This window comes from Pollicipes pollicipes, unplaced genomic scaffold (genome assembly GCF_011947565.3).
Source record: "Pollicipes pollicipes isolate AB1234 unplaced genomic scaffold, Ppol_2.1 Scaffold_6686;HRSCAF=7923_pilon_pilon_pilon, whole genome shotgun sequence".
Classification (NCBI taxonomy): domain Eukaryota; kingdom Metazoa; phylum Arthropoda; class Thecostraca; order Pollicipedomorpha; family Pollicipedidae; genus Pollicipes; species Pollicipes pollicipes.
In genome coordinates this window covers 11708318-11735954 of record NW_023596921.1, presented here as the reverse complement: position 1 = coordinate 11735954, position 27637 = coordinate 11708318, and the positions used below count along the sequence as shown (strand labels likewise).

The 27637-nt window shown below is 52.5% G+C and overlaps 1 protein-coding gene across 1 annotated transcript; it reads right to left on the bottom strand.

The window, feature by feature from the left end:
* Positions 1-564: 564 nt before the first annotated feature.
* LOC119107467 (protein O-mannosyl-transferase TMTC2) lies at positions 565-27637 on the bottom strand. The gene is made up of 13 exons (XM_037230911.1): positions 27510-27637; positions 14416-14641; positions 14249-14331; positions 14059-14158; positions 13460-13550; positions 12824-13411; positions 11648-11762; positions 6978-7063; positions 6282-6529; positions 3831-3971; positions 3190-3274; positions 2143-2321; positions 565-1184 (listed from the first exon to the last, which is right to left on the bottom strand). Exons 1-13 carry the CDS (start codon positions 27635-27637, stop codon positions 996-998), a joined length of 2259 nt encoding a protein of 752 aa, XP_037086806.1. The 3' UTR covers positions 565-995.

Here is a 27637-nt window from a genome sequence, read left to right as displayed (position 1 = left end):
ACGGATCAAGTGCAGATCGATGATTTTTTTAGCTGCTGAATGGAAAAGTTGCTTTGAATAGGACTGTATCCAAAATGTTTGCAACAGGCCACGCATGAGTCGTGCTACCATTTCATGCGTTAACATTCCGCCTTAATTGAATCTATGGGCCAATAACCTTGTAAAGGACGAGATTTCAACTACGCCGGCTGAAATGTGCGTGGCGAAAATTGTCACCCGCAAGAAAAGTGAGAAAACTTTAACGCTGATCGATGAGAACCCTTGGTGCTGAGATCCACTTCTGCGTCGCTCTTCAGACCTTGCGCGTGACTCAGGTGCCGGCTCTGAGTCGGCACCACGGCTGGCTTCGCTGAGTAGTTTGATCAGCAAAACTATCCGGCTGAGATGGGTTTTACGTCGCATCAGACTGCGTTAAATACGCTTTCATAATGCTATGTTCCAGGCTGTCCAACATGCATCTATATGGTACTGATAGAAGGTGATTAAATGCGGATGGGATGTGGCTGACTGCCAATGACCACATCAAATTCGCGTCTCAGAATGATGGCCGGGTTAAAAACAAACTGCATGTTTTTGCTGTGTATTACGTGGTCAACGATGAACAATTAATGAACAAGTTCGTCGCCAGACATGGTAGACTGGGACGAGATACTCGGAGCAACACGTTGTTAAAATAGGTATCCACCATTCTTCGCATCACATCAGGCATGTGTAGCATGTCAACACCAACACCCCCTGATCGGCCTTTGCACGCATTCAACAGCATACTTGTGAGATTCGTCTGACCGTCTCGGCACCACTGAGATCACCGGAGCTCTCAGATCAACGTGAAGCCCTTCCTGATACACATCAGCCAGAATCGCCCAGCCAGGAGCGCGAGGTCCTGCCTCAAAACCATGGCTACCTCACAAAGCAAAGCGGAACGTCGCCCGAACGTCTCGGCGGCCGCGCGCCTGCACCGGCCATCGACCCGCCGCCCGCAGACGCCTCCCTTATCACTTGCCGTCGGCGGCGCGCTGCCCGCGGCCCCTCCGCTCCATAATGTTGTACAGCCGCGCCAGGTTGACCTCGGTCACGTGATCACCGGGGCTGAGGCCGAGAGCGGTCAGATAGGCTGCCTCGGCCTCCTGCAGCTTGCCGTTCAGGTGCAGGATGGCGCCCAGATTCCGGTGGCTGTGCACGTCCTGGTGGTGGGAGAGGTCGGTTGGTGATGCGGTGGATCTAACGTGGTAATGTTACGTGTCCTTTGAGCACTGCACGCATCCTGAACTGTGAGCAAGGCGGTGAGAATCCTGCAGAAAACACGAGATTGTCTATTGCTTGCCTCATCGGTCGCTCGACGTGCTTAAAAACAACGCGTGCGCGTGTAGCATAGCATACTTTCACTATAAATGCCTCATATATGTACGTGTCATGCATGTAACACGTCTCTCATTTAAGCCATTCAGCCTCAGCACATTGCAAAACGGAACATTATGCCAATGAGCAGCGCCAGCCGTAGCTACTTCACCCGCTCACCTCGGGTCGTGTCGCCCGCCGGTAGAAGACGCTCACCGCGGGTCGTATGTGTGTCACCCGCCGGCAGAAGACGCCCACCTCGGGTCGTATGTGTGTCGCTCGCCGGCAGAAGACGCTCACCTCGGGTCGCATGTGTGTCGCCCGCAGGCAGAAGACGCTCACCTCGGGTCGTATGTGTGTCGCCCGCAGGCAGAAGACGCTCACCTCGGGTCGTATGTGTGTCGCCCGCCGGCAGAAGACGCTCACCTCGGGTCGTATGTGTGTCGCCCGCAGGCAGAAGACGCTCACCTCGGGTCGTATGTGTGTCGCCCGCAGGCAGAAGACGCTCACCTCGGGTCGTATGTCCGTCGCCCGCAGGCAGAAGACGCTCACCTCGGGTCGTATGTGTGTCGCCCGCAGGCAGAAGACGCTCACCTCGGGTCGTATGTGCGTCGCCCGCAGGCAGAAGACGCTCACCTCGGGTCGTATGTGTGTCGCCCGCCGGCAGAAGACGCTCACCTCGGGTCGTATGTCCGTCGCCCGCAGGCAGAAGACGCTCACCTCGGGTCGCATGTGTGTCGCTCGCCGGCAGAAGACGCTCACCTCGGGTCGCATGTGTGTCTCCCGCAGGCAGAAGACGCTCACCTCGGGTCGTATGTGTGTCGCCCGCCGGTAGTAGAATTCTGCCCGTTCGTACTGACTCAACTCCCGGTAGACGTTGGCCAAGTTGAAAGTCAGGTCGTACTCTGAGGGAGCCAGTTCCACGCCCCGCAGGTACACTTCGGCCGCCTCTTGCAATCGACCCGCGTCGTACAGAAACTGACCTGCGGTTGGGCACCGAAGCTCGCTTTTATTAATTGGCCTAATTTGGTTGCGTGCAGGGTATATCAAACGTGGCTGAGCATAATTCAATCAACTGAAAATGACAATACAAAACATACCGTGCGCATTCGACTGCTTGACTGCCTAGGGCAACAAACTAGACATTCGAAATAGTCATGGTACCACGAAACTGGTCTGCGAGGAAGCAAAATGCCCATCTCTAAGGTCTGGGTAGCTGCTACTCACTTTAGTAATAATTGAATAGAAACATCTTAGATACGAAACCCATGAGTGCTGCATAAGTCGAATTAGACTAAGTAGATCTACCATAGTCATAGTACTAGCAAATCCTTCGGCTCAAATTCATGTAAATATTTATATTAATACCCGGCATTACTTCCGTAGTTAGACTGGCATTGCAAAAAGTTTGAATTTCTGGTTAGTTATGCTGCTTTTATCTATGATAATTCACGAGCAGAGTGTATTTCAGTACTACGTTCCAACATCTGTACACAGCAGACACGCATCGTTCAAATTGAATAGACCACATTTTCTTGTATCGTTCTTTACATCCCCTGTTGGTCTGATTGTGTAAAAACACAGCTCGTGTCGTTGGCACGTAATGCAGTGAACCACGCAATCTCACCATTTCATGCGGCCTGTACCCAACTTGCTGAGCATACTATGTTTTGTTTTGTTATGTTATATATATATATATATATATATATATATATTATATACATATGTTATGTCATACCTAAGTCTTCATCAGCGGGACATTTTAAGTCGTGGACAATATATGGTCATTTGTACTGAATTATGAGAGCCCAAACGCCATCGGCTGGTGACGGCAGAGTTTGTGGTACTCACCATAGTGGAGATATACGACGTAGTTGAACGGAGCGGTGGTGCGAGCCCGATGAAACCAGCCTTCCGCCTCGTCCATACGGGTTTTCTGCCGCGCACATGTTTACGACGCGTTAAGGTCTAATTATGCCTCGTCACGCCATTCGGATGCCTTTAATTTATGTCACTGAATCTCTCCCGGTGGGTAAATTGCATTAAATGCACATATGAGCATGAGATCAAGGAATTCAATTATACGCAGTGCAAGAGACCGGGATAAATAAGATTGCATAGTGATCGTTGTAATAAAAGAAGGAGCTAAATGGAGCAAATGAGGACAAAATTCGAGGAATTCAGCGCTGATGCTGATGCAAAATGACCTCGCAAATCGATAGCCTGCCTAACTCCACGGCAATAGCTTGTTTCGAACGTCTTCGACAAAGAAAAAACTCGATGCGTACACATTGAAACCCCACACTCCTTCGTATTCATTTTAAATCTGCAAACATATATTGAAGCTTATTCCACGACAGATATGTGGAAGTGTGTCACATATTGCGCATCGAACACGGTTTTGCTTCACCTGCAGGATTACGGCGACAACCTCTGAGGTCTGATCATTGGATATTGTTCAGAAGCACAGCACCACTCATGATGCATCTCACGTTTTTCGCCAGCATTTTTCCGTAGAATATGTGCGCGTGCACCATGCCTGGCTGAATCTCGAGCGCCCTTCTGAACCACGCCTCGGCCTCGTCGTAGTTGGAGAGCCGGTACTGCGCCTCTCCGATCAGATTATAGATGGTCTGAAAGCATTCCGGTGTCACCGCCGATGCAAATGGGCCCGGCATCGTTCCGCTGTCGATCCGTTGCATATGCAGTCTCGGCACGCGGCAGCGTTCATGCGCCAGACATCAGAGTTCGCTCAGGGCAGGCCACAGCCGGCGCCAGACGGCGCCCCTCCCCTCCCCTCCCCTCCCCTCCCAGGCACTCAGGCGGCGCTGAGGTGCTGGCAACGATCCCGCAACGGACGAACTAGGCAGTCCGTGGCGTTGTGGACTCGGTGGCCAGAGCTTTTGTGTGTGTTGAACTGAAGTGATGAGCGAGGCTGGGTGTGCAGGTGGGACGTGGCGGAGCATTCGCAACCACCATAACTGTGGGGATGGCTGGTCCCATTCACCAAGACGGTCGAGCGGGGTAGCTCTATCGAGTGCTATTGCGATACCCACCGATTTGGGACGACTCAGTTCGCTCGACTTGACCCGTGACAGAGTACTGACACACTGACACACGAAAAGAGGTGGTTTTATTAAAGGAATTGGGTCTACCAAAACACGTTTTCGAAATTTAGCTTTTTCTGGAGCGAGCAGAAGACGACGACTCTAGGAAGCGGCTCACTGCGTCAACAATTCCCAAACACCCAAAATACCATCCATTTTTTCTCTGTCTGCAGCCATAGCACTATGGTCAAGCACACTGCTCAAAAAGGAAGTGTGGTTGCTTGACACTCATCTCCCCTAGGGTCGGTGCTCAGGCCAAAACTTTTCGGCAGGATTACAGGCGAAAGAGAAAGATTCCCTTAAACTGATTGAGCCCATCATATCAAGGTTAGCCCCTAAGCCACGATTCAATCTCCCTGGTGATTTGCCTGATTTATTTATGCCTCAAATTTTATTTTCATAGTCCAATGCTTCTGCGAAGCTTAGGTCCTTTTTCGGGCCCTATGGAGGGGGGGGGGGGGGCTGAAGCTACAAAGGTACTTGTATCATGACCTGTTTAGGTTCATTACCTTATGGCTGAAGCCGAGGCGGAACCACGGCTTATTTCAGCCCTTTAACATTTTTCGAGGCTGAGAAGCTGCGAATGAAATTTGTTGTGCTTTCTAGCAAAAATGAGAAAGGAAAGCTTTGTAATAGGTTGAATACATTTCAGGTGGCAGCAATGTCCATCGGTCCTGATATAAACGACAAAAAATGTCGAGGACCGACAACAAAACATCGACATATGCCGACCATGTGAAAGATCGGTTAAACCTGTAAGCCCTATAACAGGGTGCTGATGTCTGTAAGCCCCGTAACAGGGAGCCAACATTTGTCTGATCTGCAACAAATACCGATAACTATCTACCATGTACCAGACCACTGGCATCTGCTGGCACCATAACAGGCTGTCATCCCTACAACAGACGGCAAAAGCGCTGAAATCGGTCGACCCTGTAATAGAGCACCAACATCCGGCAGCTCTGTAAAAGACCGACGACGAGAGTGCCGTCATCCGCCGGTTCTGTAAAAGAGTGACGACACCTGCCGGCACTGTACCGGAGCGGCGACATTCGCCAGCTCTGTAACTGAGCGGCGACATCTGGCTCTGTGACAGAGCGCCGACATCTGCCAGCCCTGTAACAGAGCACGGCCACCCGCCAGCTCTGTAACAGAGCGTCGATATCTGCTGGCTTTGCAACTAAGCGCTGACATCTGCTGGCTAAGTAACTGAGCGCTGACATCTGCTGGCTCTGTAATTGAGCGCTGACATCTGCTGGCCCTGTAACAGAGCGTGGCCACCCGCCGGCTCTGTAACAGAGCGCCGACATCTGCTGGCTCTGTAACAGAGCGCTGAAATCTGCTAGCTCTGCAACAGAGCGCTGACATCTGCTGGCTCTGTAACTGAGCGCTGACATCTGCTGGCTCTGTAACTGAGCGCTGACATCTGTCGGCTGGCTCTGACGTCGTTACCGTGGGACGTAATGCGATTTGTGGCCGACCGCGGACTCATATAACGGACGTGGCCGCGGCGAGACAAATGTGGCCGTCCGGCGGCGACAGCGGACGCCCCGCCCAGCTGTTGCGCGCGCGGGGACTACGCTGATGGCTTCATGCTCCCGGTGAAAGTGACGTTGGTGTTGAAAGTGGACGGAGGAAAGGGTGTGACACCTTGTGGCTGAGGCTGTCTGGGTCTATGTTCGTGCGAAGTAATCGTGAGGAAACGTCACGAGCTTTTCTGGACTTCTCGGGTTTGTTTGTAACGGGTTTGTGATAAGACCAGAGGCACATGAGGTGTCTACAACCTTACACTGGCCTCGGCAAAGGCGATGCAAAGTGGTGCATCAACAAACGTACCTCTTTATGGTAGTGCTCCGAAGCTAGCTCCAGGGCCTGCTGATACTGGGTTAAAGCTTGAGGTGGGTCGTTTTCCTTTTCAGCGAATAGTCGACCCAGTTCCACCAAGCAGCTGACTCGAGCCGACGTATGTGATCTCGGGTCGCGAATTCTTGACCCATTCAGATCACGACAGGCCAGCAGCACTCGGCGTGCTGCTTCAGATTGTCCTAGTTTTATATGAGCGTGTGCCAAATTGAGGTAGGCTTCTGAAATAGCGTAAGTTATAGATTAGCGGCAACAATAATAGTCCAGTGATAAAACCTTTCCATGCTTGAGTGCGCCAGGTGATGCGACGATTTGCCAAAACGATAACCTCGACGACATTACCTGCGTTGATTTTTGAAACCATGCAAAAAACTCTCCTGTGTTAAGATACTGCCTTCGCTCTTTCTGCACTGTGATATGTGTTATGCTATCTCAGAAGCTGTTGGAAAAGCCTACGCGACAAGTCTGATCGTATGCGACATATTTATAGCTGAGAGCATGACATTACATCACACATCAGTCATTGTTTTGTGCCCGATCGCCTAATGTGGGAGATCAGAGCCGTAAAAAGCCAATAATATATAACCGTTATGCAATGAAAAATACAAGAACGGCGGTTATCCCGTGATTAAAACCGAAAGGGCAGACGACATCCAAGTTACAACTTACGAGCAAATTGTCGGCGGAATCCAACAGCCTTCTGGTATGACTGTGTCGACTCGGCGTATTTTCCTTGAGAATACAAAAGGTTGCCTCTGAAAGAAACACAACACAACGTTAGATCCGTTTCCATCATCACGGCAACTCCGATTTCGCCAGTTTGCAGGATTTCAGTTTGAAACGCTGTGGGATGCAGCACAGCTTCCGTCGGACCGTCCATCCATTAACGTCTGCGCGACACTAACCTAATCCCGACAAAACGAGGCGGCGGGCCGACCGTCCCCCTTCTACCTCATTTCACCGGCCCACATAACAACGCCGTGCACCGGCGAGATGAATCCCCCGGGGCGGGGGGTGCAGGCACGGCCTCCGACGCTAATCGAATAGCCACGCTGCGGAGGGGGAGGGGCGCCGCAGAGCTGGGCGAGCCCGGCTCTGTGCAGTGTCGGCACCCCACCGCTGTCGGGACAGGGCCCCGCGTCGGCCGGCGGCCAGACCCAGCAGTCCCAGTATCACGTGATGACCAAGCCGTGAGGACGTCAGGCCATCCAGGCTGGTTATGGTGCCGCTAAGTGAACTGTAATGGATGTGGCCAATTAAAGGCGACGGGTTACACCACCCCTTGAGGATCCGTTATCATGGACGATACACAGCGCACGTGTTCCATGCCGTGTACCGCTGGATGCGCAGGCCTGGTGAAGTTTGTTCAGTGCTTCGACTGGGCCCCATCGTCCAAGGCCACATATTCCCTGGAGGACAATAGCCATGGATAATGAACGCAGAACGACCATCTATAAAGCTGTTCAGGTGGCCTTACGCTATAACGTCGCAGCCAATCAATTCTGGGTGGTTGGCGTGGACTTGTCCCACGTAATAGAACGAATGCAAACCGACTACGTTCCGACCAGACCTTATTCCGTCGGCGTAAAATGTTGCGTCATCCTCGCCTCCTTGATCTTTAAAGTGGTTGCCAGATCCTTAATTAGAGCCGGAGGCTAGGGGCTTAAGCAGCATTTTGCAAAGTAAATGAGAATCAAATAGAGATTACAACCATTTCGCGTGAGGCTACCATGTTTGTTAAGACACCATCGCTGCATGCCGTGTCTGCTGGAAACCGAACCAGCATTAGCACAGGACCTAAGAAACTTGGAAGCCGGCCCTCCAACATGTATTTCAATTTAACCCATGACTGTGCATAGACGAAGGCGAACTAAAATCCCTTGGTCTCTCCTCCCGTCCAATTTTGACGGGCTATCACGTTCTCAACACTTGTTTTCGTGTGTTTGCGAGAAAGTAAATGCGAAGGAGCAGACAATGCTACCGGATAACGCGATGTAGCGAAAAACACGCAGTTTCCGTCCTGCGTCGAGGACTGCGAACAGCTGAAAGCACCGGAGGTCCGTACACTGTACCGCGAGTTCGCCGGTCACTGCGGAACAGCCTACCCTTGAAGGTAGCGCGGTCTGGAAATCGCCTCTAGCGCTGAAATCTCGCCCTGCTATCGAATATTATGTGGCAGGTATAAAATCTACTAGGTTTTATGATGCATCAATATATTGGGCCCTTCAGCGTCATGATCTACCGCGCTGGTCGCTGCGGGAACGGAACCGGTAAATTTTTTTGCCTGAAGCAGGATTTGAACAAGGCCCGCGACTCAGCACACCGTCACTAAGCGGACGTTCCGCCAGCCAAAACAAACTACTCCCAGACCTTTCACGCAGCCTTACATTCAGCGTCATTTATGGATTTTGACTGCTTGATCTGCTGAGTGTCTAGCTATTTCCTTGGTTGACCAATAAACGGCTTATTCTGTTGATGGCGAGTGACCACTGCCGCGCGTTTAGCCCAATAAAATAGAATCGCATTTTCCACACTAGGTAGAGCAAATTTTATTGTGCGGATGACATCATGGTGTTGCATAGCACAATGAAGACCATTCATGACCATTTGGTGGACAGGCGAAGACGCTCCTATTCCATAGTACTCATACACACCGGTGGTGGTGGTGAGTGCCCTAAAAATTTTCATTCGCGTCGTATTTGATGGTAAGGGCGCTCAGAAAGCCGATTCATGCGACAAATTTAATCTGAAACCCATTCATTTGCTCATTTTTACAGACGCGCGAGAAATCAACGAGTCAAGATGTGCGGAGCAAGACTAGGCTTTCGACATTTTTTTCGACTGTGCCAGCTGGGCACAGAAGGAACAGCCCACTGGAAGGAACAACATGATTGCTGTGTCTTATACTCCTAGAGCGTTTACCGCATACAGCACAATGTTGCATAACATTTCTATTCAGTTTTCCTCAGACCATTATTTCCAGAGCCTCACTTGTTATCAGGGCACCACCGGCATTCTGTCTGTATCTCACCCTCAAGCAGACGTTGGCTTCAATAACAACCTCGAGCAAAAACCTGGCAGTCCTACAAGGTAGAAAACAAACACGTCATCTGAGCTGAGAGTATTCTAATCAAAAAGTTCCCCGAAAGTTGATGGAATGATGTCGTTCTGCAGACGGGAGCTCGACTGGTAACTAAAGCTCAAACTTTAACTGCTCTATTAGTGATGCCAGACGCCATCTTTGCCAGACCTTCAGACGTAATGAAGCTAGTCCACGTGTTGCGAGCCGCCATATTGCCACGTGGCCAGACGAGCGGCCTTTGACCCCAGGCTCCCGCGTGCCGCTGCACCCAAACGTCCCAGCCGCTTGACCAAGGTCAGCTCACGTGGGTTGGCCGGGTCGAGACGTTCTCACTGGTACCAAAGCGAACCCAGGTTACAAGGACAGGTAGATACCGACCGATCACGTCGTCGTGGCAGGCACACGTACAAATTCCGTTCAGCAGTGACCGATAGTCGTTGGACTGAGCACTGGTTCCCCTGTTGATAAACTTAAGTGTTGTACGTTGCTATATTTGCCTGCACCCAGTATCTACGGAGGCGGTGCAATGGTCAGTAGCTTAACAGGCGTTTCCAGGCTGGAGGGCGTGTCCTCACGGTCTTACCCATGTAAATTATTACAGCATTCCGGCAATAGTAATCTTCATGTCCAAGTGGAAGGCAAGCCGTTTGTCAGTGTGCTGTGCAAGGCCGCTTTTTATTTCATTTCTGCAATCGTTTTTGCAAATGCCAAGAACTGAAAGCCCGTGACGAAATGGAAGGAAACATATGTCTACGTGCCTACCACGATGTTGCGATGTACCTATCACGATGAGTGAAAAGATCAGAAAAATGTGCATGGGTTCGCATCTTGGTTAATAGAACAATTGGAGTCTTCATGAGCGCTATTTGTCGTAATCATCATTAAAATATAACATTGGAATCAACAGGCCAGCTGGTGGCCGGCACGGTGCGGGCTCACAGGAATTCTCGTAATCAGCGCCAATAACAACACTTCTAAAGCGACCCCTTTGCCTATAGCGCAAAGTGCCCAAGCCGTCGCATTTCCCGCCGATGCGATCCGAGGTGGGTTTGATACACGAAAACATGCGTCAGTGCCCAGCTGAGCCGACATCGACAGCCACCTGCATGATCCAGACAACGCCCCATCATACACAGCAGTCCCGGTGTGATCCAGACAACACACTTCCAAACCCAGCAGCTACCAGCGTGACCCGTACAACGCCCCACCAATTCCAGCAACCAGCAGCAAGATCCATGCAACGTCCCACCAAACCCAGCAGCCACCAGCGTGATCCATACAACGCCCCACCAAACCCAGCAGCCAGCAGCGTGTTTCAGACAACGCCCCTCCAATTCCAGCAGTCACCAGCGTGTTTCAGACAACGCCCCACCAGCGTGATCCAGACAACGCCCCACCAGTTCCAACAGTTACCAGCATGATCCAGACAACACCCCACCCAGCCCAGCACACGGGACCGCCCCGGATGACATCAAGCTCGACTTAACGGACAGGCCTTCCGGAAGCTACAGCATCCCGTCCCAGTGTCTGACCCGCCGGACAGCTGCCTAGGGTTAGGCGTCCCGTCCCGGTGGCACCCGACCCGGCGCGTGTTCGCGCGCCGGATCTGGTGGCCCTCGTCGCCACCCCAATCCTATTACAGCGTGGCCGGGCCCGGTGTTTACCCTTCGGCTGCCGCGCGAACGCCCACGTCAGGTCGCAGAACGGCGCTCGATCGGTATCCCGCGGCATCGGCGGCTGCCTGGTGCTCAGGATTTCCCAGTGTGTATTTGTTTCTACCTCGCCCTCGTCCCTCTTTCAATCCCTGCCACCATCTCTCTCCGTCCTGTCTTTCTGTCTGTCTGTCTGTCTGTCTGTCTGTCTGTCTGTTTGTCTGTCTGTCTGTCTACCTGTCTATCTGTCTGTCTTTCTCTCTCTCCCTCTCTCTCTCACTCTCTCTCTCTCTCTCTGTCTCTGGCTCTCTCTCTGTCTCTCTGCCTCTCTGTCTTTCTCTCCCTCCTCTTCTCTCTCCCTCTCTCCTCTCCTCTCTCTCTCTCTCTCCTCTCTCTCTCTCTCCTCTCTCTCTCACTCTCTCTCTCTCTCTCTCTCTCTCTCTCTCTCTCCTCTCTCTCTCTCTCCCTCTCTCCTCCTCTCTCTCTCTCTCCCTCTCTCTCTCCTCTCTCTCTCTCCTCTCTCATGCATCTCCTCCGAATGTACGCACCCTGCCGCGGGCTCAGTCGCCTCCCGGCCCCAGGCTTTCATTGCCGTATTCACTCACAGGTTGTAGTGAACGTCGGCCATGTTGTATCTGACGGCCAGTGCTGCTCTGTACGCCCGCTCGGCCTCCTCCAGGCGGCCGCGGTCTGCCATTATGGTGGCCAGGTTTCCCAGAGCTGTAACCGGGGCGGAGATCAGCGTAGTGATCCGGGAGACGTCGCCCTGATCTCAGTGGGGCAGGGACTCGACGCAGGCGAGAATGGCGGAGGATCTCGCAAGGGGGACAAGAAACGGACGAGCAGTGAGAAGAAGGAAATGGAGTGTGAGCGAGAGAGAGGGGATAGTACAAAAAGCATGAACGAGAATGGAAGTAAACGCATGACAGACGACTTATTTTGGTGTGAGACCTCAAGTCTAATAAATAAGTAAGAGGTGTTTCAGCCGATTTTTGGGAGTGCTCTAACACAGTGTAAAAAAGGAACTCAAACAAATGAATGGCACTGAGTGGCATGACCCATAAACTTCCCGAAAAATGTCGTGCCTACAGGTTTTACATGGCAAGAAACTTCTTGGGAACAACCATTATCCCTCCAATAAACTTTTGAGCCGCGGCCGCGGAGTAGCCCTTGGCTCTATGCTGGCATTACTTGTGCATGGTGATGCCACTCGTCAAGCGGAGTAGACCTGTGATGGTCAGTTTCATACCCCTGTTACAAATACAGCGGGGTACACTTGCAATGGTCAGACTAATGCTCCCTCCTACAAATACAGCGTATTTGTAGTTGCAGCGCGTTCATTGAGTAGTTTGTGTGATGCAGCTATTGTCATTTAAGCACACATCGCTTGCCAGCATTTAACGCAAGTAATCAAATCAGTACTACGATGTTCCCACAAATGGCGCCAGAGCTTTTCTTCCTCTGGGTGGCTTAACGCGTGGGATATTCCAAAAAGGTGGGAGAAAGAAATGCCTACAACATTTTTACAACTTAAAGTCACGTCTATTACAACGTAAGTCAAGAAATGTCCCAAAACCTCCATGGCATCTTAAGCTTTGACTCATCGCGGAGCTATTAACTCAAATCTGTCTTATAAAAAGTTGAGCTGAGCAAAATCCAGGAAACCCCGAACATAACCCAAGCGGGGGATCGACAGCTCTTCATCGACAACGGTCCGGCTCCCCGAGTAAGAGACAGCGCCGGTACCCCCGGCCGGTGGCCGTGGTCGGCATGAGATTCACCTTTGGCGGGCGAGTACGGCACGCCGGCTGTGTAGAGGGCCTGCTCGTCCCGCCAGTCCTCGTTCCTCAGCAGGGTGCGGGCGGCCAGCACCGCCAGCAGAAGCGCGCTAAGCGCCGGGCCCAGCCGGCGCCAGCGCGCCTCCAGCAGCGACAGACCGCGCCCCACCAGTAGGCAGAACCCAACGGAGGGCGCGTAGAGCACCCGCTCCGCTACCAGAAAGCCCACGTAGAAGAGCAGGTTGCTGGCCGGGAGAAACGTCAGCAAGGAGAAGCACAGCGCGAAGAGCAGGCCCGGCCGACCAGGCCCGCTGTGCCCGCCAGGTCTGGATGGCTTGCTACTGCTGCTGCTGCCGTTGTTATTGTTGTTGGTCGCCGTCTCGGCGGGCGCGCGGCACGCCGCGAACAGGAGCGCGGCCAGGCCGAGGAGGAGCGCAGCCGAGGCGGCGTTGCGCGGGTCGGCCGGCCCCAGCAGCGGCGGCAGCGCGCTGTCGGACCAGTCGAAGCTCAGATGGTGCGGCAGCAGCAGCAAGCCGACGCTCACCGCCGGCAGGTGGATCAGCGTGAGGGCGCTGCTCAGCGCGCCGCCACCCGACGCCGCCAGCGGGTTGTCGGCGGCCGAGAACCACGGCAGCCGGCCGCCCAGCACGCTGAGGCGGGCGGAGAGAAGCGCAGCACACGCCAGCGAGACGAGGGCGCAGCTCTGCTGCAGCCGGAGCAGCCGCTTGTCCTGCCAAGGGCGCGCCGTTGTCAGAGAGGAGACATGCAGAGGGCAACCTTTGCCCGACGCCAACAACCTCGCGCAGGAACCTCCGCGGTCGAAGTACGTTGGAAAGGGAGCCTTATCTGAGATAGCACCCAGAACATGTGGGAAAGAGTTACTAAGCGCAAAGTAATTTGATTGGCTTGCACGGAACGTAAGGGGCATCACGTAGCGTAAAGTACACGCCAGAAGAAGATGCCACCACGCATCGCGGACACCACGCTACATGAAACGCAAGATAATTCGCTTTAATACATTGCACAAACCCATGGATTTTATATCGGTGTATCAGGCGAACTTCATGACTGATAACATTGCGATCTGGACATGACCCATGTGGAGCTCCAACATAATACGCCTATGACGACTGGTCAGGGGCGCACACCAGTCTCCATGCTAATGCAGGTGCTCCTCCGATCCAGCCACTCCACACCATTGCCTGGCTCCCAGGGAAAGAGCAGGGGGAGGGGTTTACCTGGCGCTGCGGCGTGAGTAGGGCCGACATGCTCGTCCTGCTGTGCACGAACACGTCGTACAGGAGGCAGAGCGGCAGCGCTGCGATGCCCTGCTCCTTGCTGAGCAGCGCCAGCGCCGCGGAGCCGACGCTGACGGCGAGCCAGCCGCGCTCGGCCGCGCTCCAGCCGGCGCCGGCGCGGCGCGCGCGCGCCTGCCGCGCGTAGCTGAGCAGCGAGCACAGCGTGAAGAGCAGCGCCAGCAGGTCGGCCCGCCCCACCAGTCCGGCCACCGCCTCGGCGTGCACCGGGTGCACGGCGAAGAGCGCGCCGGCGAGGAGGGCGCCGCGCCGGCCGCCGGCCGCGCCGCGCGCCGCCACCTCCACCAGGCCGCTGCAGACGGCGTGCAGCGCCACGTTGGTGGTGTGGTACAGCGCCGGCCGCAGCCCGGCCAGCGCATGGTTCAGCCGGAAGGTGAGCACGGTGAGCGGCCGGTACGAGCCGTGAGAGCCGCCGTGGCTGAGCGGCGTGCCCCAAAAGTCGTGTTGCAGCAGGGCGGTGAGAGGAGTGGAGGAGCGCACGTCACCGTTGGTCAAAATTGCGCGCCTGTGGGCCAGAGGAACAAGTCAGCTGGCCCTGCTTTGGGCTCACGAGACAACGATAAGCTTGTTGCTGGTTTTCGCCCCGCTGGAAATAAACTTGAATGTGGAACTACTGAAAAAGCGCAGGTTTATGCGTTACTGACGGCAATTCATTAGCATATGGAGACGTGCCAGCGGAAGGGGGCCCACTGGCCCACGACGCAATGTTACAGCCAAGTTTCTGTGACGAGGCCGGTCGGTGATGAGAATGGCGGGCTGTAGTTCTAAGTATCACAAATTCATATAATTAACATCTGATTTTTTCACCACACGTCCGTTGGAAGTGCATCGTAGTAGGCGCATTTTTGCTTAATCTAGCGGTGTGAGGTCCGCAGGGTTGCGCCGGAGAGAAGAGTGGTGCGTCCTCTTTACGGACTTTGACATGACGCCTATGAACGCCGTTGGAAGACGTCTAATAAAGCACTGGCGACGGCCGATGAAGCTACGTCAGATTTTGACGTGACGTCACCAGGTGTATGACGTGACGTCACCAGGTGAAACCACGTCAGATTATCGCACGCCGCATGATTTAAGTGGCAGATGATGCGACCGTCTTTCGCGGGCGGCTGAATGAAGTTACACTTGCTCAGAAAACCGAAAACTTACGAAATACACAACAACGTCACGGCGACTATAGTCGGTGGTGTGGAGAACATCAGAAACATCAAGCATCTTTTCAAAATGCCGCTATTTCCGCCATATGTCAAACGACAAACGACGTCACGACATCTCACAGAAAACATAGGTTTCCTGTAAAATGCCGTTTTGGTGCAATGTCACCAAAATGTGATATGTCACTAAAAGGCCACCAAACACCCTCACAATTACACATGTAATAAAAAGCGTTATTGCAAGCATAACATTACCATGTTGTCCACGCATATTTGCCATTCACATGACATTGGCATTTGGCAATACCGCAAAACATGATGCATTGTTAAATGCCGCAGGAGCATTTCTGCAACAAGAAGAAAACTGTTTAAGTCATGTCCGGTACCTGTCATGACATTTCATGTAGCTTTCGGACTACCACTATTGAGATTTACCAAAGTTTTCATTGGCCTCATATCTTGAACAGATGTTTGTGACACATATCTGTGTGCAGATACACATATTGGAAGAGATGGAAAAAGCAAGCCGAGGAAAGGTTGAATGAGGCGATCTGCTGAAAACTAATGACAACCGAAGTGAGAGTAAAACGTATCATATGAAAGAGGCCTTTATGGGTGATCGCAAATTGTACATCCTTCAAGCATAAAGGGTCAAACTCTATGCTACCAAACACTACCACTTTTCAGCTTCGACAAATGTTGTACATGTGATACATCAGTAACTGCCAGCTGTGTTGACAAGTAAGGCTAAGGCAACGCGAGGCACACAGTTTCCAGTTCATTTCATTAATCATTGATGTTGATTGTGGGGTATGGTTTATGCACGGAACAAGAGAGTTTGAGTGACCCGCACACTATCACAATAACACAATGACTCACAATAACAGCCAAGTGCAGTGTGGATGTGTTTATAGAAATGTCTCCAACCAACTAATGCTCAGTGAAATGGGCTTGAAGTTGTTCAATTCGGGCAAACTGTTCTACTGGTGTGTCCTGTTTGCCGTGTAATTTCTGCCACTGGTACTCTTGCTGGAAATCGAAAACAGACTTTTTCATAATTGCAATGTGTTAAGCATCGCACCCAGGTGTTTGGATGGTTTTAAAACTGGAGGAATAAAAAATGCATGACTGTGCTTGTTAATATGTTGACCCGCAAAAGCCCGCCAAATACCCGTCTGGGCTTTTGCCCTCGGGTACTTGCGAGTCAGATGTTGGCGCTAGAAAAGTTGTGCCCGTAGTGTCCATCCAGCGTCGTCGGACATCCACTAAACTGTTTCTCCCTCTGATCTCCACATATATCGGCGTCGTGGCACGTGTTCCGGGCAGCCAGACGGAATTTGCACCGCCATAACCTTTCTATGGTGCGGACACTCTCTTTTACCACGCCAACAACAGTTAGGAACGAGCGGCCCAGCCGGTGGTTTCCATGGCAACCGACGCCCAAACATGACTGACGCTTCCCACGGCTGGCGAAGTGAGGCAGATCGAAGCGGAATCGCATTTAACTGCAGCGTGCCCGAACGTAACGAGCTAGCCCCAGCTGTAACCACTGCAGCTCGCCACCCCCCCGTGCCTGTGCCTGTGCCTGTGCCCCCCCTCCCCGTCTCCCGCCCCAGGCGCGTGATGGCAGGTGGAGGGGGTGTCGTGCAGGGAACAGCTGGCGCGTCGTGAGGGGAGCATAATCCGGCGTCGGCCCGGGTATCGGCCGGCCGATCTCGGCTCCCCAGCCCGTCAGCTCCCCCCTCCCTCTCCCGCACCTCTCGTGCCTGACAAGTGCAGCCCGTCCCGCGCACGTGTCGGTGCCGGCTCGCACGCACACGCATAGCGCGTGTTCTGTGTGAATGACCAGCTGGGGATCAGCCGGAACAGCAGCGTGCCGCGTAGCGTGATTGGAATGCCACGGACGGAAAATAAACTTCGTATTATAACTCGTTCCTTAGCTTCCTTTGTATCGCAACTCATTAATTAGACGGATCACAACAGCTAAAAATAAAGTATAGATTTGCAGGTCATCTGATATTCCTCAGCCATCGTCTAACTTGAGACAGAAGACCAACATACGGCGCAGTGAGCTAAGCATCACCGTTATGAGGCGCAGCGTGCTGCACCATGAGCGGTAGGCAATGGCCGATCAGCCGTGATGACCAGCGGACATGTCGTTATCGCACTCACTTTGGCGCCATCACATATGGGACTATGTCTCCCTATGGCACCTCGTTTATCATCAGGCTGACAACTCTGGTGGATGGGTACGAACAATGCAATAACTTAGCCTCGAGGTACAAAGCAGCCCCCACACCACCTGCTATCAATCATCCAGCAGGTGGCTATGCCCTGTAGCCCCAAGTAATTATCGGAGCCCCAGGCTATAAGCATGAAGCGACCAGGGCCGATGTCAGGGTGCTGTTGTTATTCACGCAACAGCCCCCCTGGTGCCTGGGACCGGTTCAGCACGCTCCAACGTAAACGCCTGTTTTCACCGGCGTCGCCAGTGCCACTGCCAGATCCCCGACAGAGCCGTGGATCTGATCCCCTGGATCGTTACGGGCCGCCGCGGACTAATGTCCTCCCAGCATCATCTTCTCATCGTTTGTCAGGCTGGTGTATCCCTACAGGCGGTCAGCCGGACAGTGCACTGCAACCAGATTGGTCACGCAACGGGTGCTTACAGGGAAGGACGGTTGTGACTGGTCGTGGCACTACAGGAGAGGTCCCGCGACGGACGGTTGTGACTGGTCGTGGCACTACAGGAGAGGTCCCGCGACGGACGGTTGTGACTGGTCGTGGCACTACGGAGAGGTCCCGCGACGGACGGTTGTGACTGGTCGTGGCACTACAGGAGAGGCTCCGCGACGGACGGCTGTGACTGGTCGTGGCACTACAGGAGAGGCTCCGCGACGGACGGCTGTGACTGGTCGTGGCACTACAGGAGAGGCTCCGCGACGGACGGCTGTGACTGGTCGTGGCACTACAGGAGAGGCCCCGTAATAGACGGCTGTGACTGGTCGTGGCACTACAGGAGAGGCCCCGTGATGGACGGCTGTGACTGGTCGTGGTACGACTGGAGAGGCTCCGCGACGGACGGCTGTGGCTGGTCGTGGTACGACAGGGAGACTGGTGCGGACTGGTGCGACTGGTCGCAAGGCTGCGGAAGAGGCCTTGAAAATGGATATTGTCGAGTGTCACTGCCTTTTACGCAGCAATTTCCACTGTTTGAGATGGCACGCTATGCTGCCATCTTGTTAACATGCTGTTTGAGCATCGGCCTTGACAGAAAACAACTTGAGCACTGTCTTTGGGGTGCGGCACCACGCGGGTTCGATTCCCACCCCAGGCGTTGCATTTCCCCGGCGAGCAGGTGAACCTTTAGCACGGGCAACCGTGTAACGTCCCTGCATAGCACGGTAAAAAATATGTAACTACACGCCTAAGAGGATGTGAAAATAGGTTACCAAGAACCGTGTGGGCAAGATTACCCACACAGTTTGGTTCACACGGCTGGCATGGTCAGTGTTCACATAACAAGCCATGTAAGCAGAGTCTCTGATCCCGTCACTCCTGCAAATCATTCATGCGACCGATTTTGCAACAAGCTCGGCGACATCACTTGCACGCGTTGCCTCGCATGGTCTTACTCACACCGGGTGCAATGTTTCTGAGCAGTTTTGTCCCACGTCAAACGCAATTCCGGTGAATCCCTGAAACAGCTCGCGTAGACACTCCCGCTGAATAATTCAGCAGGTACATGTTTTCCTGTGCTCCACGTGGAGCTGGTTTAACGGCGGGTTTGGCGGCCGAACGGGTAGTAATTTTGCCGAGCGATTCGGAGGCTCGATTTAACAGCGTTACCCAAGTCGACCGATCGCCGCTGGATAACGGATAGGTACTCGGGTGCTTTCAAAACAGCGATCCATTACGCGGCGGGCGATGGACGGACCCCAAGTGGCTGGCGAATGTGCGCCCGGCCGTCGGTCCATTGAGAGAGATCTCAAATGGATTGGGTCGGCGCCCGGCGGCGACGGCAGGCAGCATCAGTCTGTCGGCTGGACCGTGCTGAATGTCGAAACGCCAGCGGGCTGACGGCTACACCGATCCGACTGTCGACACGCGGCGGATTGGGATGTCGGCTGGGTCGGCTCAGGTGTCGGCAGGCTGATGGGTGGGCTGTTGATTGGGACTGCACTCGAGCGCAGGCTCATGAGAATAAAGGGCTGTTGGCGTGTTGACCGGAACTGCAGCAACCGTGACTCTGGGCTGGGTGAACGTGTGATTTGTTATGTTAAAAGGGCCTGGGCTGCCTGGCTGTCATCAAGCAGGATGCCCAATAAAGCTCAGCAGTCAGGAATTGTTCAGTGAGCTGGGCCGAACCTTAAATTGCGCCATGACCTTGTGTGACACCAGCGTCCGCCCCACCATCGGACGTTGGTGGGGCACCAGCGACTATCGCACCGTCGGATGTTGGTGGGACACAAGCGCTCGCGCACTCTCAGTTGATGGTGGGACACCGCAATGTTGCATGTTCGGCACATGCCAGCATGGTACCGGACCTTTGTCGAGGGTTATTGGACCACCGCGGACCACCGCCGACTGCCTTGGACCGCAGCAGACCATTGCGAGCAGCCGCTGAGCGCCGCAGACCATCGCGGGCCACAGCAGACCACCGCGGACCACAGCTGACCGACGCGGGACCACTCACCATGCACGCGAGGGCCAGTAATGTCCCAACAACGCGCGGGGGACTTATTGTTATGGTTGGTTCGCGTGAACTCGAATGGACTGGAACAACACGCGCCCACGTACCGCCGTGCGGGGGGAACACGGACAGCGAACACGAACAGCAATTTGCTATATACGTGTTCTAACGAGCATCCATGCATCTCATGTATAATGCAGAGTTGTTATGCGGGTGCCGGCGTATAAGTGCTGATGACGGAATCTGGCCCCACGCACCCACCCCACCACGCAACGGTCTTACGCTAATTAGGCGTGTTATGTGACCGAGCGTTCCGTGAAAGCGATATACGACAATTCGCTTGAAGGGAGTGTTCCACATTAGTACGTGGTTTTGAACTGACACAGCCATTTCGAAGATCATTCAGGGCAGCTTAAAGCCCCGCCCTTCATAAGACCTAAACTCTCCAGTTTCTGAGCTGCACGCCCGCGATGATGTCCAGACTATTTTGTGCAGACTATTTCAAGGTCACCCAGGCATTCGTTACGCCATAAAGATGTCATTCCAATTGAGCCATTTTATTGGCCGTGCGGCAAGCCAGGCCAAGACAAATGCAATTGTCGGGTCGTTCACATCTGGGGTTTATGAGCGCAAGTTCCAGATATAACAGCCGTCAATTGGTTCTCAATCAATGTTATGCAAGGTGTGGTGGCGCAACCAAGCAATGAATTATTGACAAACATATTTACTAAATAAAGAAATTGCGTTGTTTCGAGCAATCTTTTCCACTAAAAGTACACCAATAGTTATAAGTGGGCTTATTTAATCATATCTTATGCATTATTCAACATCTTCAAGTGTGGAGCATTCCCTTAAATGCAAACCATGCCAGGTCATTCCTAATTCGTTCGCGTGCGATCGGATCGGTTAAAACGCTTGATCATGACAGGCAAATGGCCCAACAAAGGTAATAACAATAAACTGCCGTTGACGGGTGTTGCAACCGAATCTTAGCATTATTTATGTAATGCACCCAGTAGCCGAACTATAAAACATTTGACGATGTGTAGAAGTAAGACGATATTATCTGTTTGCGATCGGATCGCTCAGAACTGTTGATTCACTACAGACAAGTAACCCAACAAAGGTAACGACAAAAAACTTCCGTTGACGGATGTTTCAACCGAATCTTAGTATTATTGACGACATGATGAAGCCCGGTACCCGAAACCTCAAACATTTCACCATGTATATGTTTATGGTGACATTACCTTGCTTAGTTTTACAACTGCATGCACCCCAGCACAGACTGAAGCGCACCTTAGGCAGCCAGACGAGTGCTCACTGTACCAGTGGTGGTCGGTCTGCGTCAGATATGTCTGCTTGAGTATTCACACCCTTACCACAAACTAGCGCAAATTTGCGTCATAGGCTGAGAGCCCTTCAAATTAGGTTAATGGATGCGACAGTTTAATGCGTTGAGGGCATAATGCCTGGACAGACTAGGGGAGAAATAAATTGCCGTGCTATAGTTGGACATCTTCTTGCTCATTTCCCGAGAGTCCAACTTTGGTATTAATGGGTCCAACTTTGCCCATAGATTACTCAGTGATGAATTAATGTGATCTTGAGTCTGGTCATTGTCAAATTACTTGGCCGACCATACCTTGTCATGATGCACAGCGATTTGCTGAAAGCACGTGTTTTGCGTCTCAAGGATCCCCTGAACGATTGGTATGCTTTGCCATCCACGTTTTGTCATTCACTTCCTGCAATCCATGACAACACTCATAAGACGTCTGAGCTTTTGGAAAGGAACGGCATGCGGTGTTCTGTCAGCCAGGGCTAAGAACAGCTGCTCACGGCACTGTAAGAATCGAAGTTATAGTGGAAGACTATGGAAGATAAGCAAAGTACTGCCCTGCATATGCATAGCATTTGAAGTATCGGACACGACTTTAACCCTCCCCTTCCTCAGGAAGGCAACGACACAAATTTTCCTAAATCCATGGAGTTAGTTAGTAGCATTGTTGTCCACCCAACCATAACTTTGGTTTCCTTTCTTAACAACATCTCCACACGCTATATCAGTATGTTTCTCCTGAGAGTAGAGCACCATTCACCACCCCCAGAGCAGAAGAGAAGACGTATTGCCAGCGCCTACTTAGGACTTCCACTACAGCCATAGCTTTTTCTCGGTGCACCTTCCGCTTCCACACACATCCCGCAGCTCCTTGGAGGGCGCCATCCCGCTGGTCTCGGCACCGGAAAATCCTTCATGCCCGATCCGAGTCCGCCACCCCCGCGCCAGCAGGCGTGATGCAATGCGCCGCGCCCACGCCGCCTCGTGGACTCGGACGCGCGCGCTGCCACATCTCCACCAGCTGTGGGACGCCCGTCCCGGCGTCGTCCACGTGCGGTGCGCCAGACGACCGTTTGAAACCAGTCCGACCCTATTGATTTCCGGGCAGGCGCCCTGCGTGCCTGGCACCTGCTTCTGTCCCGGCCCGGCCAGGTGCTGTGTATACTCCTGTTTCGTGACAGCCAAATGTGTAATCGATAATGCTAATGTTTCCACGAAACGGCACGTTTGAGCGGCGGCCGGCGCACGGGCGAGCCGGCGTGGGCAGAGACGGCAGGCTTGTCGTCACACGGCGATGCGTCTAAGAACGCGCCAAAACGACCAACATTGCTGGTGGTATTGGCGGTAGGAAGTCCAGTATCCGGTATGTCATTTTGTGGAAAAAGCTTCGGCTTGAAGGAGCGCTGGTCATAACGAATGTACCAAAAATGTCTCCAAAAAATCCAAAAACTCCAAAAAAACTGAAGCCTTGCCTCTATTGTGTTTTCTGCCATGAGATGGGACTTCTCAGCCAAGAGAACTCACTGAGGCCAAAGTAGAACTGCAAGGCAGCACATCCTCCAGATAATTATTATAAACAAGTCAAATTTATAGAATCCGGTCCCCACATGCAGCCTTAGACACATACAAGAAGCCTCATTCAGCAGTTGTAGAGATTGATAAACATCAAGAGTAAACCCTGTGTTACAGGTAAAGAACGCTAAATTAATCTAACAGATGCGTGGTGCATTATTAAAAGTGTTTTCTCGAACCCGTGCTTTCACGTCGTAGACTTTGATCACTGCGGGTAACCAGGTAGCCAGGGCAGGTAGGCAAATGCAGAATCAATGCACTGTCCTGTAACCATGTAAAGGCTTTTGTTCCCCATGAGGCATTATCTAAAACCTGTAACGTTCGGTGAGAAAGAATTGTGTTGAAGATAACGATCACACGCATTAGTGAGTTGATCTGACTGTGGCTTCATCACTTTCATAGATCATCATTTATCCAGCAGGCTGTGCAACATTAAAACAAATACTGCCCAGTCAAGCCATGTAATCCGTAGAGGTTGCATCCGGCTCAATTTACTTGATGACCGCCTAGATTCCTCACAACAGCAATGCAAAATATTCCCGGTGAAGCGATATTCCCGGTGAAGCCCTAATATTTCGCTATCGACAATTCCAAAACTAAATATCGCAGCAATCACGTTCAACCGCAAGCACTAGTGAGCCGTGCAATGAAGGCATTCCTGAAACCGGTGGGTGCATTAAATGCATTGTTCATGATATTATTTGTAATTCTCTATCCCGGAAACCACAATGTGCTCATGCCAATGCAAGCCATTGGCAGCTCTGTTAGAGTTTCCTTCTCAAAGCACCCGTCGCCAAAAACCCATCGTTACTGCCATGGTGAGCCGTTACTCCGTCTTGCCCCACACCCGAACTGCTCCCGCTAATGGCGACTCTCGCTGCGCGCAACCGGAAGGATTACGTGCCGACACAGATCAGCCTGCATCAGTCAATACCACCGGACGGGTCACCTTTCCGGCAAATTCGGAATCATCCTATGAGGCTTACATCAAGGAGATCGTAAGTCGGATGCACGATGATACGGTATGCATATTTTCCACCAAAAATTAGAAAATGCGGGGCGTTCATTCGTGACATATTCATCTTCCTCTTTAGTTGGGTTCTCCTCCAGATAGGTATACTATCACTGAAGTCGTTCACGTCACCACTGAAATGCTACGTGAAGGGTACCCATCTAGAACACGTGTAGCCAGTGACGTCAATGACCCCGCGTGGCACACCTCCCTCGGGGAGGTTCGTCAACTATGCTGTTCAGCATGCGCATACAAAGGAACTACCAACCGTGCAGTTCAACACCCTTCAACACCCCACCCTCTGTAGCGGCCAGCTGTGCAGTTGAACACGCACGTTATTCGATGGTCTTTCAGCCCTGTGGTGAAACGCATCTTCCGCTCAGGGGATATGTTGGCTGGCGTAGTTACAGCCTTGTCCAACGGCGAAACGCATTCCGCTCAGGGGATATGTCGCTACTTGGTTACAGCCTTGTCCACCGGTGAAACGCACCTCCGCTCAGATCTGTCGGCTACTTCGTTACAGCCTCGTCACCGGTGAAACGCACCTCCGCTCAGAGATCTGCCGGCTCCTTAGTTACAGCTTGTCCACCGGCGAAACGCATCTCCGCTCAGGGGATATGTCGGCTACTTGGTTACAGCCTTGTCCACCGGTGAAACGCACCATCCGCTCAGATCTGCCGGCTACTTAGTACAGCCTTGTCCACCGGTGAAACGCACCTCCGCTCAGGAGATCTGCGGTACCTAGTTTACAGCTCTGCTCCCGGTGAAACGCACCTCCGCTCAAGATCTGCCGGCTACTTAGTATACAGCCTTGTCCAGCGGGGAGATCTATGGTTCATACCGTTAGCCCTACCAACAGCCTAGTAAATCTGTAAACTGTGTCGGCGACCACACCGAGTGTTTGCTATGTTGAGCCGTGCTGCTAGACACGCCCCCATCCAGTGTTTGTTAAGATCCGCACAATCAAACATTTCTGCGCATATCTAAGAGCCATCTGCATTTACGCGCAGCTCCGCCGGGCGGGAGGGGTTGGACGGATGAAGAGGGTGGCCCACGCCCGGCTCCACTGTGCTGATCTCGCCGGCAGCGACGCGCTCGGTGTCGCCGAGGATGGATGGGATTCTCGTCCCCGTTCTCATTTACATGATAGAGAGGGCCGCTTAGTGCGACAACACGGCTGCTATGGGAATAACTAATGAAAGGTTCCGCCGACAAATGCAAAACACTTCTGCGGAATGATAGGATGCAAGTGGCAGCAAAGTGAACTTGGTTAGTATATGGAATGTTCCCTGTTGTCATCAGAAATTAGCGTCAACTTTGTTTTTACAATCGTTACACCAGTCATACCCTTGCAATGTCTTCCTGGCGCCATGCCTAACATCAATGTAACTTTGCATTGCCGTACATCCTGACCTACAAAAAAGCAATGCATGAGTCATTTATGTTCCCTTCAATTCCACTAATTATCATCACATAATCAGTTTGATGCAAATGCCGTCGGCTGCACGCGATGATACGATAATTGCTCCGATGATTATATGCTATTAACACATTGGTATAGCCGGTCCGATTCACTTTGGAAGTGCTGAATCGATTCGTAGCACTTTATTTCAACTGGAAGGGAAGGAGACTGTGCGCTGGAAAGAAAATCACGTGTATGGATGGCGGCCGAACCCGCTTCACCCGGACCGCGGGATGCACGCGCTTTGTGAACGCTACGTTATACGTGGTGTTTTCCAGAGAGCCGATATGTACGTGCATCCAGAGTACACGTGCATCACGGAGTTCCCGCCTGATTCTGATGCACAGCTTCCTACGATTGCACGGCCAGGGGTGGCTCTTGTTTCGAACAGGGTGCAGAGGCTGCTGCTGTCGCCAAGTCCTGGCCTATCAGGCGTTGTTATGTAGATAGTGACGAGGTGCGCGTAAATAACAATACGGAAAAGCCAGAACGTAATCCAGCGAGTGCATCCCCAGTAGTCTCGGACGACAAAGCTGTCCAACACGTTTAATAGCCTCGGAAGCGTTTTGCATAGTTCGCCCGAATATGAAGTAGAGTTCTCGTTAACGGCAGCATGGTCATCTGGACTTTAGCGAAACGGAAAAACGGATAACGTTATGAACATCATGTAATGATTCAACAGGACCACCTCTGTTACCAGTTCTGGTACCAGGCGGTCCTCTGGAGTCCGGTCGTCACCCGGCCCTATAGGTTTTTGTCGGCCAAACTTTGACGTCCGCCCGAGAATACCCTTCAGATTGTAATCACCGCCTGAATTAGTAGCCCTTCACCAACCTAAGAGAGGCATTATGTGCCAGCTGATGGTATGATACATTAGTGTTGGAGAACTTCTAACAACCATTAATGTGCAGTGCTTCTTTTCACAGATGCTTGCAAAAGGTTATATGTCACAGCTCGTTGTGCACCTGTCGAGGAATTTCCTACAATGCGGTAATATTGGGACTATACAAATATGTATTGAACGCAAGAAATGCACTCAACATTCAAACATATCAGACAGAACATAGAAAGGTAGTCCGCATTTCTGATCTATGGAGTAGTCAAAATTCATGCTCTGGAGGATTACGGCTGCCCGGCCCTGCAATTCAGCGGAGCACAGTAAGCATTCGGGAAGACCATGCATCTGGTAGTTTTCTTGTGCATGCACGTTGAGCCAAGAGATGCCAAGGCCACTTGAACTGCTTTTTCCCCCAGGCGCAAAGCTGGGCTACACAGCGGGGCGTGCTGGACTTGGGTCAAGGGATGCTAAGTCATGGATGACGTCTATGTTGGCAAGCATCGGTGAGAGGTGCTAAGACCACTTGCACCGCTTTTTCCTCCAGGCGCAAAGCTGGGCTACACGGCGGGGCATGCTGGGCTTGCGTCAAGGGATGTTAAGTCATGGATGACGTCTATGCTGGTACGAGCTCGTGGCACATACGGCAAATGGCGGTTGCCGACTGAACCTCGCTGTTCCCATATCTTTGTTACCTATGTTCCAATAATACCAACTACCCACATCTGCTGCGTGTTGTTCCTCAACACAGCTGCTGAATGTCATCCACCATGGCGTGTCTACACATCATATGTCAACTCTGCATTTACTTATTACTTGGTGACTTTTACAGTTTTGCAAGCGTAACATGGACCCCCTGCAAGGCACAGTCGATATGCCCATTGTTTGAACCACGCACAACACATACCGGGTTCTCCGAAACAGTCCCAACTTGCCTCGAATGCCACGTCTGTTTGTGCCCTGATATGAGGCTCGCACCGCGCTCTAAGACGCATAAAAACTTATGGACTTAATTAAAAGGCCGCAAAATTATGTTCGCTTGAATCGTGCTTTACCGTCGCAGAATTCTATGCGCAGCAGAACACAAATTACAATGCGAAAGCACGTTTTAACATCTTATCAGACAACCGTGAAAGCTTAAATAGCGACGGCTTGCAGGCTGGGGTCCAGGCTCAATGTGCATGCACGAGAAAACTACCAGATACATGCGTTAGAGGCCTCCGGAGTTATTTCAGTTTCGCCTGTTTGCCCGGCGGCCCATCCTGTCCCCGCCTGTCTTCATACGTCCTCCACGGCATGTACTCACGTGTCATCGTAGACAAAACCAGCCCTGAGCGTGTTGAGATAGCAGAGCGCGGCCAGAAGGCTGCAGGCGCAGGCGGGTCGCCGCCTGACCCAACGGCTCAGGAGGGCACCGGCCCCCGGTCCCGCCAT